Below are 18,404 nucleotides of genomic sequence, written 5' to 3'. Positions count from 1 at the left end.
ATTGTCATTGTCATTGTCATTGTCATTGTCATTGTCATTGTCATTGTCATTGTCATTGTTATTCTTATTGGTATTGTCATTGTCATTGCCATTAATATTAGTTACACTTCATCATCATTACTACTATTTTCATCATTATTAGAATCGGACAAGCTTGCATATGAAGCATTCGGACAGCTGGAATCATATTAGCGTAAGTCAGTTGACAGTGTAATCAGTTGCTCAGCAACTGTCAATTAATAAGCTAATGAATTTGATTGAAGTTGTATATTACATGGAGCAAACAGGTGTGGATCAATATTTAATAAGGTATGTGGCTGCCAAGCAGGCCCAGGAGGGCAGCTGCTTCATTTAAGCGCTGTGCAGAGGCCAATCCCAGTCGCCAACGGGGGGCAAACATTATAAACGTTTTAATTAGAGTTTGCTTTATTCGTATGTGCCAAGTTGAATAATTAATGTGAATTAACATAGAACTTTTTAGATGCGTTTGGCAGGTTGAACTCTTTCTTTGATGGAGTTGGCAAATATTTGTTATGGAAATACAAATTCGGATTTGAGTTGCCTTGGAGTGAGTGAGAATATGTGCATGGCAGAGCAGGATAATCAGTGGGAGTTCTGTTGGCTTTGGGTGAAGTCGAACAGAGAAATCAAAGTCAATTTTCATTTGGTTTGCTTGCCACAATCTGAAAAACATTGTCAGCTGCTGAAGTGTCAATTTCCTGGTTGCGGTTCGTCGTCTATCTCGACTTTTATCTCACAAGCTGCATTCACTGGCAATCGACAGCATCCCCAATGGCAAATCAATCAGCCAACCATCTCCGGAGGCACGAATCGCAAAACATGCAACACGTTGCCCGATGTTGTGGTCAGGTTTCGGTTTCGGTTTCGGTTTTGGCTTCGGTTTCGGTTTCGGTTTATAGCTCGGCTTTTGCACTCGGCCAACTGCAATTGCAATTCCAATGTGGCAGGTAGAGGCTGAGGCATTTGTGGCAACAACTGACGTGCCAGTTATGCCACCTCGCCACGTCTTCTATTTGCCGGCCAAAAATTGGCTAAATATTTGAAATGCAATTGTTGATGGGACCGCAAATTCCTTGCCACATGCAAAATGAAATATGCATCTGCAGATCATTTTTCCCTCCCGCTCTGCTCGACGCGCCGAATGTTTTTTGTATTTTGTATTTTGTCTTGTTTATGTAATGCATGCTTATATTTGTATGGACGAGCGCACTTCAGCTTGCGGCACAGGCCACGACATATATATATATATATATATAAAGTAGTCAGCGTGTTTTGCATACGAAATGGGCATGTCTGTCTAATAGATATACGATATGCATAATACATAGACATGTGCATAGCAATAGTCGGCGGCAGACGATGTTTCGATTACACTGTCCGACACAATTAGGCAAGCAACAAGCGGCCAAGGCAACTATGCCTAAGACTAATTCTCTCACTCTGCGATGCAGATCGATATTTATCATCTAAGTTAGTGTATGAATTCTTGATCTTAATTCATTAATTAGAATATATATATATATGTATATCTATTATATCGAATTTATGAGAATAAAGTCGCTCGACCTTGAACACTTGTTGCAAAGTGCAGCACTCGATATAAGAAGAGACTATATACCAAATATGGTAACTGTGTAATCGGTAATGGGTGTCTGAAATCGTTATACATGGATATATGCTGATAGTAAGTTTTACTAGACAGATGGACAGATGGATTGTGGGTATTTGGTAGATCTTGACCTTAATAAAAACTATTAGAATTGTTATCCAATATCCCTATTTTAACTAAATATATATATGTATGTATTTACAAAATACTGATGCAGCAAAGTATTTATGTTCAATATAAGTCAAGTTCTTCAGCTATTGAAATATGGGTTTAGATTTAAATTTTATATATTCTATATATCGATACAGTAGAATGTCAAAAAGTATCTGAAGCTGTTTATACACACTGGAAGACTATATACAAGGATCGTATTGAAATGCTGTTGCATAGTGTACAAAGAAGGAGACGACTCAGCATAGAACTATGCATAGATACACGCATACATATATAGATATGTATGTATGCATGCGATAGATACAAATGTATCTTTTGGTTGAAATGCAGGTAAATATTTGGACTTCATCCGGAAACATTTATTACGTAGAAAAAGTTAATGAAATCAAATCGAATCTTTGTCCAAAAACACTTCCACTCACCATTGCTTTAGGATGCGCATTTTGTTGTTTATTCTTAGTATTGTTTATGTCGTGTTGTTGTTGTTGTTGATTGTGCGTTTGCTATGCTTGTCCTTATCCTGGACTGCGGCACATTGCATTTATTTGAAGCGCTGTTTAGACAACAAGGCGCACACATAACAAAAAATAAAAAACAATGAAAAACGTTAACAAAAAAAAAAACCAAAAAAATGTTGCGATAAATCTGCGCATGCGCGCAATACGAAACGGGCAACAGGCAAAAAACAACAAAAATATAATATATGTATATATATCGCAGACCAAAAGCAATTGCATTGCGATTGTTGCTACTGCTGCTGTTGTTGTTGTTTATTGACCAAGGTATAAATTACGACAGCAACAAAAACAACTGTAAAAAGTTGTTTGACCAATTTCTCAGCACTTTCGAAAGAAATTTTCGCTGTTGTCGTCGCTCGTTGCTTTTACGGCTGCTGCAGTAGCCATTGACGTTGCATGTTGACCACACACATACACCCATACAGAGATACACACACATACGCACACACAAACGCATATCGCATAGTTTTTGCCAGTTTTATTTTTTCTTCACTTGTTCAAACATTTCAATTTTAAACAGCAACAACAACAGTTTGAAAGCAGTAAGTGATCTGGCAACGCTGTTGTGTGTACTACACTGCAACTGAAGCAATTACAAGGTGCACACAGAAGAAGGAGAGGAAGAAGAAGGGGAACAAAATCAGAAAGCAGAGAAGTTGAACAAAATATAGACAAACAGATTTTTGTAGCAAAGTTTTGTTTGCCTTGTTCTAATGAGATATTTTGTTATTGTTTTCGTTGTTGCTGTTGCTTGTGGGTTTTAATTACAGTTTGATGAGCTCTAAGGAGCTCACATACACAGCACATACACACACACACACACACACACGAATTGCATGGCCAGAGCTTGCCAGTTAACGGCGAATCGCAAAACAAAACAACAAATCATTATTGGTAAAGATTTGTCGTGATTGTTTGAGGATGTTTTTTTTTGCCGGCTGCTAACAGTTAGATTTGTTATTAATATTATTGTTGCTTTTTGCTTGTTGTTTTTACTGCGCGACGCGTCAACGAATCGTTTACCTCTCTCCGCGAACAAAGTCAGCCATAGACTGAAAAACTAAAACAGCGACTGAGACTGCGACTGCGACTGCGAAGTGAGCTGACTGAGAAACGAAACGCTGGCTCAAGCGCAACCGAGCGAGAGAGCGACGGCAGAGAGCAGAGAGCGAAGAGCGGCCAAGCATGTTGTACCTGTCGGCAGCGCAACTTAGCGCAGCGCAGCGCAAGTGCAGCGCACTCAAAACGGGAAAGTTTTTTTTAGTTTTCTGTATTAAAGGATATATGCATATATACACCCATACACATACATGCACACGCTCACAATGGGCGCACAAACAATGGGTTTGGCAAATTACGCTAGCTTCAAGACTGCAAACAAACAGCGAAGCAAAAGGAATAGGAATTTTGAGCAAAAGCAAAACAAGAAAATGAATATGAGAAGAAGAAGCAGCAGGCAGCAGCAGAAGCGGAACGTTAAGTAAAGCAATCGAGCAATTGACGCCGACGCCGATGCTGATGACGATGCCGACGCTGACGCTGACGCAGAGGCTGACAGCAAAGGCAGGTACACATGCTCTTGCATATACACATACAAACACACATACATACCTCATATGATAGTATTTGTGTGGTGTTTAGCCTGTTGTACATGCCCTGCAGCATACAAAAGAACAGAAGGTGTGTGTGCGTGTATGTGTGTGTTTGTTTGCTTGTGTGTGTGTGTTCGTGACTCAACAGTCAGCTATGTATGTTCATAAGTCTGTATGCTGCCACTGCGGCCGTTGCCCAAAGGAAATATAGCATCAGGAACAACAACAACTGGGGCTTATTGGCGCGCGCAGCTTTAAAGGCTGGCCTCACTGCGTAAAGCTACGAGACAGCAATAAAAGATGCCCAAAACTGATACACACGCACACACGAAAAATACATACATTCAAAGCCTCTCTTAATTGAGAGAGAGGGAGTATGGGCAAAGATAGTGTCGAACGGACATCGGTACAGGTAAAAAAAATAATTAACGCATTGATGGCTAGAGCGTTTGCTATGCTACACAATCAGTCACATTTTCACGCACGCACACATATGTCATGTGCACACTTACATACACAGTGTGAGTACATACATGTTGGTAACCATGCCCATGAATTAGTACTATATTCAGTGTTGCAGATCTGTAACAAGCTCAAAACGTAATTAACTGCCTATTCATGTTGCTGGCTAATCCTACTACTTGACATGTTGCTGCGTTCTACTACCTTCTCTACTACACTTGATCCCTTCGTGCGTTTAGGGCACTTCACTTGGCTGCAGTTGAAGGTAATTATTTATGTACTGCGCTTTGCGTCTTTGCCAAAAGCAACTAAAAGTACAACAGGTACAGAGGCAGGGTAAGGTAGCAGCAACAACTTCAGCAATAGCAATAGCAAAGCTAAACAAAACAAAACAAAGCGCAACAGAACAAATAAAGCAAAACAAAAGACAAGTCTCTGTCGCCATCGCTGTTCCAGGTATCTTCCAAGCAGCGAAGCATCCTCTAAAGATACAATCAACAACAGCAACAACAACAAAGCACACACTTCAGGTGTGTGCATATGTGTGTGTGTATGCGAGTATCGTATATCACATATCCATGTGTTGCCTGTCGGGCATCATTTAGGCCACCTTAACTTGGCTCCCGCAGCAACGACTGTGACTGCGACTGCTACTGCGGCCCAGTTGCTCAGAGTTATTATAACGGATTTATCTCAAGTTGCAAGCAGCAATGCACACACACACACACACACATTTACACACATGCACATGCAGAGCGACACAAATATGATTTCATTTTACATTCTTGAAACTTTTTTGCGCTTTACTTGTTTTTGCCTTTTATTTAGTTTATTCTTTCAGTACTTAAAAAGTTCACTTCACACGCTCTCTTACACTCTCTTTCTCTCTCCGACTCTGCCTCTGCTGCTGCCTTGGCCTCTCTGCACGCTCTCTTTTCTTTACCCTTGCTGGGCCGCGCTCTAATGCCTTAATGTTTTACGCTGTCTGCATTTGCCGTCGACGTCGCTGTCGCTATCGCAGTCGCTGCCGCAGTCACTCCCTCTGCCGCTGCAAAGGCGTTTGCTGTGTTTTTGTTGTTGCTAGCCTAAAATTTGGGCTTATAACGACAGGAAATTAATATTTTAATTACACTGTCCGCTGCATTTATTTTACGTTTATTTTTCCTTAGTTTTTTTGTTTCCTTTTTCTTTTGTTTTGCATTCATTTATTTGTTTTTTGTTTTATTTTTTATATTTGGAGAAGCTAACAAGTCCCAGCCAATGGAATACCTGCAAACTCTAATTGAATTTTCATGGGTCCATGGAAAAGTGGCCAACACATATTATCCGCAACAACAACAACTGCAGCAGTGGCCGCCACCGTAGCGGTCCTACCCCAACGGATTACTTTGGGCATTGCCTCAAAAATGCTGCGCTTGCGCGTGCTTCGCATGCCAAGCGGGCCTCGAGGCTGACTTGGGACCGGACAAAAACATGCTCAATACATGGCTGGCATACCATAGCCACGGTACGGAACATAGACATAGACAGAAACAGAGGCAGAGACAGAGACAGAGACAGAGACAGAGACAGAGACAGAGACAGAGACAGAGACAGAGACAGAGACAGAGACAGAGACAGAGACAGAGACAGAGACAGAGACAGAGACAGACAAAGAGAAAGAAAAAGCGAAAGAGAAAGAGGCAGAGACAGAGACAGAGACAGTTGGCTGCTTGCGTAAATTTCCAAAAAAGTTGGACAGGCACAGTTAAAGCGGCACATGCTCGTTGCAAATGTCGCAATCGCAATTTACACTGCGAGAAATCACACAATTCGCATTTGGTATTTTGTGTGTGTATTTAAGCACCCGGTTGATCCGCCTCTCGAATAGTAATCGTGGCGTATGTTGAAATTTGAAATATATTTGAATGTGTTTCCTGATATATGGGTTATTCTATAATAAATGCATGATCTATCTATTTATATTATAAATCTAAAGTCTTTGAAATATTGGAACATTTTTGGAAATTTTGAAAAACTTTCAGCACACAGGCTATCTTCCTCAGACATATCAGGGGTGCTGAGGAGCTCAGAGCCAGCAGAATACGGCTCGGATATATAGTAAAGAAGCAATCAACAACATATTCCTTCAAACTGTACACCCGCCTCATGACTCAATCAATTTGACAGAGTCGATTCGTCCAACACTCACCATAAACTTCATATAGCGTCTATCGTCCCTGGCATTTAGCCACAGCACGCCTCTTAACATACATATAATACTCTAATAGTTAGTGAGAAAAACATGCCCAATGAAAAAGTCTAACATGAAATGATCGCTCACGACGTTGCTATGAGCATTAACTTAATATGAAGCCTGAGGCACATTTTCTATATTGTAAAAGATTGAATGCGTGCTATAATGAGTTTTTAATGCCAAGCCAAGAGTGTGAATTGACAAGTTTTTAAAGATAATTTCAAACAAAAGTAATTGTACTCTAGTCGAGCCGTCTCGACTAGGAGATACCCTGAGCCCCGAGAGGCGTTGATATTTTGCTATAGAAACTTAATGGCTGTATAACTTTAGCTCTAAATATATAAATAGTATAAAATCTTCAAAGTTGTTAATGACATTTATAAGTGGGCATTTGCCATAGCATATGTCTCTAGTAGAAGGTCGCAGATAGATGCTCAGACGGGTAAATGGACAGTTGGCTTGATGAAATGGCTGGATAGACTCAGCTCGCCGTCCTGATCAACAATATATATACTTTATGTGGTCTGCCACGCCTCCTTCCGCCTGTAAATTCCTATTTCCTATTTCCTTTCTTCTTCTTTTAGTTTCTAGTTCTAGTTTTTGGGGATTTTTTGTTCACACCGCCAAAAAGGTGCCTGGGTTTCTGAGGGGTCAGCAACAACTTTAATAAGTGCTCAGCTAGGCATCGTTAACTAGCGTAAGCACATTTACACTCTACTACAGAGTTGAGATGCTTAATTCGTATATAGCACATATATGCTGGCAGCCACTCTCACTGTCTCTCTCTCTCTCTCTCGCTGACTTCCTTTCTATCTCTGCATCTTTAACTGCTGGCAAGATGCATAAACACATCCGAAATTAGAATCGAAATCCCAATCCCAATTCCAATCGAAATCCTAAGCCCAAAGACAAATGTCAATAGCATTGTTATTGTCATTAGATGTCAATGCCAGACCAGGCTAAACCAGGCCAATACCCACACCTCCATCCTTTACTCCCCTCCGCGCTCGCTCTCTCTCTCTCACTCTTTGGTGCCCAGTTGGATAGTTGTGCCTGCCAAATGCACAGCAGCAGTCACAGTTAATGCACATTGAAGTGCATCATTCGCTGTTGCATCCAAGTGACATTGTCAATTTAGATTGTTGTTGTTGTTGTTGTTGTTGTTGCTGTTGTCGAAGTTGTTGTCATTTTTGTCATTGTCAGTGTCATTAATGTCTGCTACTGATTAGTCAGCAGGTTTCACATTGTGGCACTTGTCGAGCGCTCCAGACATTTGAGTGAAATGATATGCAGCATGCCGCAAACTAGAGAAGCATGGAAAAGGCAGGCAGAGAGAGATAGAGAGAGAGGATGGCTGAGAGAGTGGAACTATGTAAATATTTGTCTATAAGCTGAAAAGCTAAAGATTTGCTAATGACCAACGAAAAATATAACGAAAGTACAAAGAAAAGCATGACAATTACTAAGATTTTATCCCTCCAATTCCTAAAGCTCTAAGTCAGATATACCATAATATATTAAGGGAACTTCGTATCGAGAACAGCATATGCTTAGGCTAAGGAGACAACATCTACATACAGAAGATAAGCCATGTAGTACCAATATTAATAAGAAGAGTTTTAGATTATATTTTTTAAATATTTCGAGTGCGAACACAACTTGACCTGAAAAAGAAGAAATATTTATATCCCATTCAATAGTATTAACGATCATCAATGGGGACAACAATGTTAACTATTTGGCAGTAATTTAAGACAACAAATTCAACTCTGCCGAATACATTAAGCCGAATTTTATATACATTTCTACATGGGAATACTCGCATCAGCAAGGAAAATAAATAATAATAATAATAATTTATTCAATTCAATTTACAGTCCACAATATTTTGCGGGCCACAGGCTTCGGCTGATATTGCAACAAAATATTTAAAATTATATTTAATCTATTCTGGAGGAGCTACACAATCAAGCCAAAGTTGAACTGGCCTCAGCGAGAATGGCTAAGCTCCACACGAACTTTATAAATCGATGTAATTGCGATGTAATATATGCCCTAAGAGAGTTCGATTTCTGTCTCTGGAAACACATAATTGATATATAATTCAATAAGATTGGAAAAGATTCAGCTCAGTTTCCATGGGACAGTTTTGATGCATTGAAAATGGGAAATTGAAACAAAGGAACAAAGAAATTCAAAATAATGAAAAGGGGCAAAAGTTTTGCCATATCTCAGGTCTTTGTCTAGATCAAGCTTAAATATATAATATATATATATATAAATATATATATTTATATATATATTTATATATATATATATATATATATATCTTAGCCATCTTTTTGAGCAACAAGTAGAAAATGTGAAGAGCTTTCTAGGAAGAAAAATCGATTTAAAAATTTATAAATATTCTGCACTGGGTGTGGTAAATAACTCGTTAATTAATAACGAGCAGAAAATGAGAGCGCGCGTGGCACTGGGCTCGAGGCATTGGGACTGAGTGCTGGGCACTGGGCACTGGGTGGTTGTCTGTGGGTGGGCGAGGGGTGAAATGTGGTTTGGATAGGTCGATGATGGGCTGCATGCAAGCGAAATCACAACAGAGCCAAAGGCAGACAACAGAACCATGGACAAGGCCACACACAGACACAGACAAGCACACACACATATACACATATACACACATATATATATATATTATAGTATATACTATATATTTTTATATGTATATATAGACAGATACCTGAAGAGAAACGCTGCGAAAAAAATGTGTGAAAAATATGTGCGTTAGCCAAAGGCGAAACGCGATTGCAGCATGAGAAGAAGAAGTCTGAGAAGCAGGACGAGGCTAAGGATGTCGACGAGGACGAGGCCAAAAGCAGCCAGCTGGAAAACCCAGAGAACCAACCAAGTAAATAAATAAGCAGTCATAAAAACAACGCACACACACACACAGATACAGACACAGACACGCTTAAGACATAGACACATGTGCTGGGTTATTTCCATGGCGCACATGATTTCCATTCGAAGAGGCAGAACACGAGGATGCGAATGCGATTGCAGGAAGTTCCGGAGCTGGCGAAACGGTAATAAATGCTTGGCAAATAGAGAAGCAACACAATCGCGATCAGTCGTTCGACCTGTAAAGACGTGAATTCGAACAGCCTTCGCTTAAGCTCTACTGCTGCAGAGTTCTAAAAATAGAACTTTGCGGTGCATTCTTCAACGCAACAGCAACAAAAACCGCACACGCAGCGTTTTCTTATCGCTTGCTTCCGCGTAACTCAATTGCTTTAATTGCAATTTACGAAATTTCGTCGCTTGGCGCGAGTGCGCCTGCACTCAAAAGCACAATCCGCGATGACATCTAATGTCAATAACCTCGCTACAGCTGTAAAGGTAAATGCAGAAATGCAAGCCCAGCTTAACGTTGTGATGGCAAATAGGCAAGCCTCCATCATGCCAATAAACTCAAAATAGATATCGCCTCCGTGCAAGGCATCACTAACAACAAAAACACGAAACGTAAACAGCCAAATTCACCAAAAACCATCAAGAAAAGGCTCATCTTCGACGAACCAAGCACCAGCAATGCAGCATTAATATCAGAAAATCGATTTTCACTGCTCGTAGAAGAAGATGAAGACTACAGCGAATCACCTGTAGCTCCAGAAGCCCCAGTATTGACCGACCAGCAAACTACTCCGAAACCTCGTCCGCCCCCCATATGGTGTCCAAACATCAAGTCTGTGGCCCTACTTCAACAGATAATAGATAAAGTAATTGATGCTAAATCATACGTAATTAAGCCAAAGAAGAATAACATAGGTGTATTAACCCAATGCAGTGAGGACTATCGCAGAGTTATAGACCACTTTACTAAGCTGGAATTGGAGTTCCACTGCTACCAGCTTAAGGAGGACAAACCATATAGAGTCGTGTTCAAAGGGCTTCACTCCAGCACTGATACAACACTAATTAAAAAGGAATTGGAAACCAAAGGCCACACAATTACAAATGTGCACAACCCACTGAGCCGTATGGACAAAACACCGCTAAATATATTTTTTGTTGACGTGGCTCAGGCCCCCAACAACAAAGAAATTTTGGACATTCGAGTTGTCTGCAGGCAACGCTGCACAGTGGAACTGCCAAGAAGATACAACGACCTGACACAATGCCATCGCTGTCAAGAATTTGGACACACACAACGCTACTGCCACAAAGCTCCCAGATGTGTGCGTTGCGCCGGGAAACACGCATCCAAAGACTGCACCCGCGAAAAGGACCAGGCACCAACTTGTGTGCACTGTGAGTTACAGCACCCAGCCAACTATAAGGGCTGCCAAGTATACAAGCGGTTGCGCAAATTGCAATCCCCAGCACAAAAAAGGAGTCCCACACAAACACCGTCTACGGGTCCGAGTACTGCTTCCGAAATTACAAGGCCCCGGAGCATTACCCAAGCCACGAGCTTTGCAACGCCTATTAGTGGTGTTTCTTACGCACAGGCCGCTAGAGGTGGACCGTCAAATAAGAATACCACAAGTGACACTTTGTTCACTGAAATGCTTCAGCAACAACAACGTCAGTTTGACGCAATTAATGCCGAGCTCAAAGCGATGCGAGAAGTACAATCCCAACAAGCAACCATGCTAAACAGTTTAATGGCCATCATAACCAAGCTTGCCTACAAATAATGGCTTTACGTGTGGGTATCTGGAACGCCAATGGCCTGAGAAACAAGACTCAGGAACTGGCTGCGTTTCTCTCACAAGAAAACATAGATATAATGTTAATAACAGAAACTCATGAGTGCCCCACTACACAAATTTTCGGATACGAACACTATCAGGCTCATGGTGAAGGAGCAAACTGCTTTGGTGGATCCTCAATCCTCATACGAGCAACAATACCGCATACACCTTTACTGCCAATTTGCAACGCAACAATGCAGGTCTCAGCCATCACCCTGCCTACGTCTATTGGAGCGATCGAAGTTGCGTCAATTTATCTTCCGCCAAACACTGGTCTGTGTGATCATCACATGGAACAGGTTCTAGGCCAAAGGTTGAATAAGACCCTCATCGGCGGCGACTGGAATGGATGGCACCCATTTTGGGGAAGCAATAGTGCGAATCGTCGCGGAGAAGTCATATTTGAGGCGATTCAAAACTTACAATTCAGCATATTGGCGACTGGAGCCCCCACCCGTTACCCAATTAATGGACACAGGCCCTCGGCAATCGACTTCGCTGTCTACAAAGGCATCTGTGACCGGCAATTGACCATTGAAGAATCCTTGGACCTATCCTCTGACCACCTGCCACTAATAGTCACAATCCACGCGCAGCCACAGCCCTTGCCCATTAGGAAACAACTACTGCCAGCAGGATCAGATTTAGGAGTCTTTAGGCGCGAGCTCCATTACTCTTTGCACATAGAAATGGAACTTAACACTCCTGAAGACGTGGACTACGCAGCAAACAAACTGCAGGAAGAAATAGTCAAAGCTGCGCACCAAGCCGCCCCACCATCTTGCCAAACAAGACAACAGTCTCCGTACAACATCCCCCTCACCTTGGAGGCCCAACACCTACTAATACACAAAAGATGGGCCAGGAGACGCTGGTTAAGATTACGCACGCCTGATGCCAAATCCATGTACAACGAAGCCACGAGGCATCTTAAAGCTGCTCTCGCCCTGCTTCAAAAGAGGTGTATCAGCGATGCGCTGGTACGAGCTGAATCGCCCACTGACGCAGAGTTTCAATTATGGAAATTTACAAGAAAGCTCAAACGGCAGCCAATACGACGTCATCCCATTCGGAGCATTTCTGGTTCCTGGCACATTGGAGACGAAGCTCAAGCTGAGGCTTTTGCAAACCACCTTCAAGACCAATTCACGCCGGTGATTACCGCAGAGGCCTCAGAAATCGAAGCAACAGAAGACATCGTTCTCTCGCCCCTCCCAGCTGAAGACCAGATAACTGGATGTACAAAAGAAGAGGTTCTTGAACACATCAGAAGAGTGAAGGCAAAAAAATCCCCTGGATATGATCTAATAAACGGCAGAGTCCTTAGAGCACTGCCTGACTCCACCATAGACTACATAACTATGGTGTACAACGCCATGCTCCGCATCCGGCACTTTCCAGCCTGCTGGAAGCGCGCCGTGATTGTGATGATTCCTAAGCCTGGCAAACCCGTGGGAGAAATTGAGTCGTACAGACCAATTAGCCTGTTGCCAGTACTCTCCAAAATATTCGAAAGAATATTTCTGGAACGAGTACTGACACATCTGGGACGCCAGGAGGCCATTCCAAACCATCAGTTTGGCTTCAGGAGACAGCATGGAACACCGGAACAGGTTCACAGAGTTGTGCACCATATCCTTGGAGCCTTTGAAGAAAAGATGTACTGCTCTGCCGTCTTTTTAGACATCAAACAGGCGTTTGATCGAGTTTGGCACCTGGGACTGCTGCAGAAAGTGAGGACCACCCTTCCAGCCCCATTTTTCGCGTTGCTATCCTCATACCTTATTGGAAGAACCTTCCAAGTGTCAAGGGGGCAAACAGTATCCTTGACTAGACCAATTATGGCTGGAGTACCACAGGGTAGTGTTCTAGGCCCAACACTTTATACTTTATTCACAGGAGATATGCCAACTCCCGAGCCAAATATAGGAAGTACAGATGCAGTACTCATAGCGACCTATGCAGATGACACCGCCATCTTATCACGTCACGTATCTGCGCAAGAAGCTTCAGACTCACTACAAAAATATCTGGACTCTTTCGGACGCTGGGCAAAACGGTGGTGTATCACCATTAATGCACAAAAGTCTGTACATACTACCTTCGCCACTAGAAGAGGAGATTGCCCAAGCGTTGCATTGGGGCCCACTATTCCCAAAGCCTCAAAAGTAAAGTACCTTGGTATCACTCTTGACAGAAGGCTGACTTTTAAAGCGCACATAAGTCAAGTAACCTCAAAATGCAAAAGCAAGCTAAAAACCCTCGACTGGATGCTGAGAGCTTCAAGCAAGTTGTCTTACAGCAGCAAGGCCGCCATCTACAAGGCAATAGTTGTCCCAACCTTCGTATATGGTATCTCTCTATGGGGCTCCTCGGCGAAGACTACAAGGAACAAAATTCAGACCCTGCAGAATAAAGCACTACGCAGATGGACTGGAGCCAGCTGGTTTGTAAGAAACTCAGTCTTACATAGGGATTTAGCAATTCCCACAGTTGCTGAACTCATTGGGCGACACAGTTCAAGATACGCGGACAGACTTGCAGCGCATCCTAACCATCTCGCAAGCAACCTGGCTATAAACAACAATAGGCGAAGACTGAAGAGATTGCATCCTCTAGACAATATTAGAACTAATTAAGATAGTAGCTACAAGTGCAGAATAATTGGCATATCTGCCCTCCCATTAGTTAAGGTTTAGAGCTAAATGCGCTATAGAGTCTAAGACAATAAGCTGCAACAAAATAAAGAAATAAAAAAAAAAAAAAAAAATAGAGAAGCAAACAAACAAACAAACGTATGCACACACATACACACACGCACACACACAGAGACGCGCACATAGGCAGAGAGAGGGAGCAAGAGAAAGAGCGAGCAACGCACAGAACACAATTCGCATACAGCAAATGCAGTTTGACAAGCGCTGAGCATGAACAGTTGCCAAGTCATTGTGCTGTGAACTACCATATAGAAAATATTCGAACGGTATTTGTGCTATCGAATCATTACGATAACTTTGAAAAGAGAGGAGACTCCCATTTAGTGTATATAGACTCTTGATCTGAATATGGAGCTGACTTTGTTTAGCCCCATTTCTTGCTGTTCATCTGTGCGAATACATATATATATATATATATATATATATATACATATATATATATATATATATATATATATCGATCGACCATGTAATACCTTAAACCAGTTTTTCATCATCATTGTCAATTTCCATCGGGCGACCCTGTCCTACCTCATAGCATACATAACCAACGCACACTATGGACTGCTCAGAGCGTAGTAATGGCATCAATTAGCCAAAACACAAGTCTCTTTAATGTTTTATTTTACACATTTGGGAAGAAATGCCCAACATTCAAAAAAGTCTAGCTCTGGGGCCACTAGAAGCTACTTAGCTTCAATAAATAGGAAATCAGAATTCAATTCAGATGTCGCATTCTTTAATAAATGTAGAGTCTTTGACTTTTGAAGTATTAAATAGGATATGAAAGAAATGATATATTTCTCATTTTTTATAAGAAATATCTGCTGCTCATTCTCATCTCGAAAACCACAAAGCCAAAGATATTAAATTTTTCAGTTTAATAGTCTTTAAATATTTGGGATCGAGCTATCTGCTACGAACGTAGCGCCATGACTAACTAATTTATATTATATTATATTATTATATTAATTTATTATATTAATTTATATTATATAATTATATATATATATATATATATATATATATATATATATACATATATATATTAAGTAGTTACAATCAACTCCGATGCTCAAATTATTTTATGGTGTTGCTTAACATACTTGTGTCTAAGGATGATTTTAAATATTGATAGATATGTTATATATGTGGAGAAGGAAGCATCATCACAGACACAAAGTCAAAGTTTTCAAACTAGGTTTACTATGTTTACATGTAGAACTAAATTGAATCGTATGAACCGAACCCTTGGGCTTGACATATTGAAACATGCTAATTTTTCGATAGATCTAAATATTTTAGGAACTGCGTAGAGTATTATTGTCAGTTTAGTATTATTTATCAGACTAAAAGATGCTTTAACTGTTAACTTTAACCTAAGCGAACTTGTGCTGCATAGCTCATGAGCTGGTTTCATATATCGTTGGAACTAGTTTCCCAACTAGATTTGTCTTATATCGTTTATCTGTTGGATACATTAAATCAAATTTGAGCTGCATAACTCTTGAACTAGGTGTCAACATTTGTGGAACTTGTTAATTAATTGTTAAATTTGAGTTGCATGGCTCTTCGGAACTAGTTCATACTTGAACTTACCTTGATTCCTGTCGCAACAATTGATCACCAAGTAAGAGTTCAGTTCTTCCTTTTGATATGCTACTTGTGGGACTATTTGGCTGCTGTTGCTGCTGCTGCTGCTGCTGCTGCTGCTGCTGCTGCTGCTGCTGTTGTAGTTGTTGCTGTTGTTGCGGGTCGAACGGCAACTGTTGCTGGCTGCAGCTGCTGCTGATGCCAGCTATTGGCAGCGCTGCAGTTGTATTATACGGCTGGCCAAGGCAATCGCTGGACTTATGCACAATGATGTCATCGTTAAGCGTAGTTAGTAACTACAAGAGAGAGAAGGAGAAAGGAAAGGTGGCACAAAGAGAGAGGAAGAGAGATGGTATTAGATAACGAATTAGACACTCAAGAGTCAAGCTAATCAAATCAAATGAAAACATAAAGCAGAAGACAGGACGCATGCAACAACAGCTACTAGAGCAACAGCAACGGTTGCTGTCGCTCGCTCACCTCTCGTCGCGGTGGATACAAATTATTCGATATTAGTAGATCACAATTTTTTATAGCGGACGCTCCAATGATGCTGCTGCTGCAGCTGCTGATGTTGCCTGATGTGATGCAATTATTGCTATTATTGTTGTTGCTTAAAAGTAAATGTTGCTGCTGCTGCTGCTGCTGCTGCTGTTGGCACGCGATGTTGTTGTTGTTACTCATGTTGCTGCTCTGCTGCTGCAAGTCGGCAAAGGCTTGCTGCAACTGTCCACTGGATATGGCCGTTGAATACTCCGTCTTGGGCGTGGTCGTCCCGTGCACATGGCCGTGTCCATGCGCTGGCAAGGCAATCTCAGCCGCTGTCACAATGCTGTTCGCTCCTGTTGCCAGCGGCGATGTTGAGGTCTGGGCATCGACGAAATGGACAACGCCCGCACCGCCCACACCGCCTACACCGCCAGCACCGCCAGCAGCGGCACCAGCAACAGCATCGCTGCCCAGCTGCAGCGGCAACGGCCTGTTCGCTTGCTGGAGCTGCGTTTGCGTTTTCGTTTGCGATTTTCGCTGCTGATGGATCGCCGCTGTTGTCGACAGCGTTGCGGCTGCAGCGGGCAGCGTTGTTGTTGCTGGCAGCGTTGTTGTCGGCAACTGGGCGTGCTTGTTGTTGTAGCTAATGTAGGTGATGCCGCAATAGTTGGCACCATCCACATCATCATCGTCGTCGTCCATATCCTCATCGTCCACCTCCTCGGCCAAATGCTGCAAGCTGCTCGCGAGCAGTGATTTCGCCTGCAGCGGCTTGCCGGCGGCAGCAGCCGCTGCCAATTGCTGTTGCAGCTGCTGCAACTGTTGCTGCTGCGCCTGGCTGGTCTGGTAGATGTGGCCAGTGGCGCTGCTCGTCTTATTGCCTGCTGGCGGCTGCTTTAGCGCTGCCGCCGCCGCAGCTGCTGTGGCACCAACAATTGCCGCCGTCGTCGAGCTGCGTTCAGCATTGCGTTCGGCATTGGCTGCTGCTGTTGCTGCAGCAGCCGCTGCCGCTGTAGCTGCTGCCACGGCGGCACTCATCAGCGCAGCCGATGGCACTGCTGTTGGCGTTGATGTCGTTGCCGTCGCTGTGGTCGGCGCCAACGAGGGGGTGCTGATGGGGCCGCCAGCTGTGGCCGTTGTCATCGTGGCGCTGCTACAGGTAATTTGATTGCTGCTAAAGGACGTCACATAGATGGGCGTTGATTCGTTCAGGAAGCTGAGATCCTGCTTTTGGCTCGCTGTGGTGCCACTTTTCGTTTGCTGCAGCTGCGCGTGCGATGGCCAAGCGGAGCAATGACACCGGATGCAAATCAATCACAAATTGAGAGAGATCAGAGATCATTTTATATTTGATAAGAGCAAAGAGTTAAGTGGCTCAGCAATAAAAAGAGAAAACAAAAGAAAAAGAGAAAATATGGGGAGTGACAAAAACAGAAGGATAGATAGATAGATTGAGAGAGAAAGATAGAGCAAGAGATAGATAGATTGAGAGAGAAAGATAGAGCAAGAGATAGATAGATTGAGAGAGAAAGATAGAGCAAGAGATAGAGAGAAAGATAGAGCAGGAGATAGAAGGATTGAGAGAGAAAGATAGAGCAAGAGATAGATAGATTGAGAGAGAAAGATAGAGCAAGAGATAGAGAGAAAGATAGAGCAGGAGATAGAAGGATTGAGAGAGAAAGATAGAGCAAGAGATAGATAGATTGAGAGAGAAAGATAGAGCAAGAGATAGATAGATTGAGAGAGAAAGATAGAGCAAGAGATAGAGAGAAAGATAGAGCAGGAGATAGAAGGATTGAGAGAGAAAGATAGAGCAAGAGATAGATAGATTGAGAGAGAAAGATAGAGCAAGAGATAGAGAGAAAGATAGAGCAGGAGATAGAAGGATTGAGAGAGAAAGATAGAGCAAGAGATAGATAGATTGAGAGAGAAAGATAGAGCAAGAGATAGAAGGATTGAGAGAGAAAGATAGAGCAAGAGATAAATAGATTGAGAGAGAAAGATAGAGCAAGAGATAGAGAGAAAGATAGAGCAGGAGATAGAAGGATTGAGAGAGAAAGATAGAGCAAGAGATAGATAGATTGAGAGAGAAAGACAGAGCAAGAGATAGAAGGATTAAGAGAGAAAGATAGAGCAAGAGATAAATAGATTGAGAGAGAAAGATAGAGCAAGAGATAAATAGATTGAGAGAGAAAGATAGAGCAAGAGATAGAGAGAAAGATAGAGCAAGAGA

At 42.2% G+C, this 18,404-nt stretch overlaps 1 protein-coding gene across 6 annotated transcripts in view; it reads right to left on the bottom strand.

Moving 5' to 3' along the window:
- Nucleotides 1-18,404, bottom strand: part of LOC111594244 (MAGUK p55 subfamily member 5-A) — a 77,620-nt gene that overhangs the window by 19,960 nt on the left and 39,256 nt on the right. For 3 of the 6 annotated variants that reach the window (XM_030225890.1, XM_023307455.2, XM_030225892.1), the window contains exon 1: nt 2,227-2,246. In XM_030225890.1, coding sequence (XP_030081750.1) covers nt 2,227-2,246 — 20 coding nt within the window. Of the gene's footprint in view, nt 1-2,226; nt 2,247-15,688; nt 15,979-16,162; nt 17,438-18,404 lie in introns of those variants that run through there. The other 3 variants (XM_030225888.1, XM_030225889.1, XM_030225891.1) reach the window with 2 other exon arrangements.

The sequence above is a fragment of the Drosophila hydei genome, unplaced genomic scaffold (genome assembly GCF_003285905.1).
Source record: "Drosophila hydei strain 15085-1641.00,03,60 unplaced genomic scaffold, DhydRS2 tig00008148-arrow-arrow-pilon, whole genome shotgun sequence".
Classification (NCBI taxonomy): domain Eukaryota; kingdom Metazoa; phylum Arthropoda; class Insecta; order Diptera; family Drosophilidae; genus Drosophila; species Drosophila hydei.
This window is presented reverse-complemented; position numbering and strand designations above follow the sequence as displayed.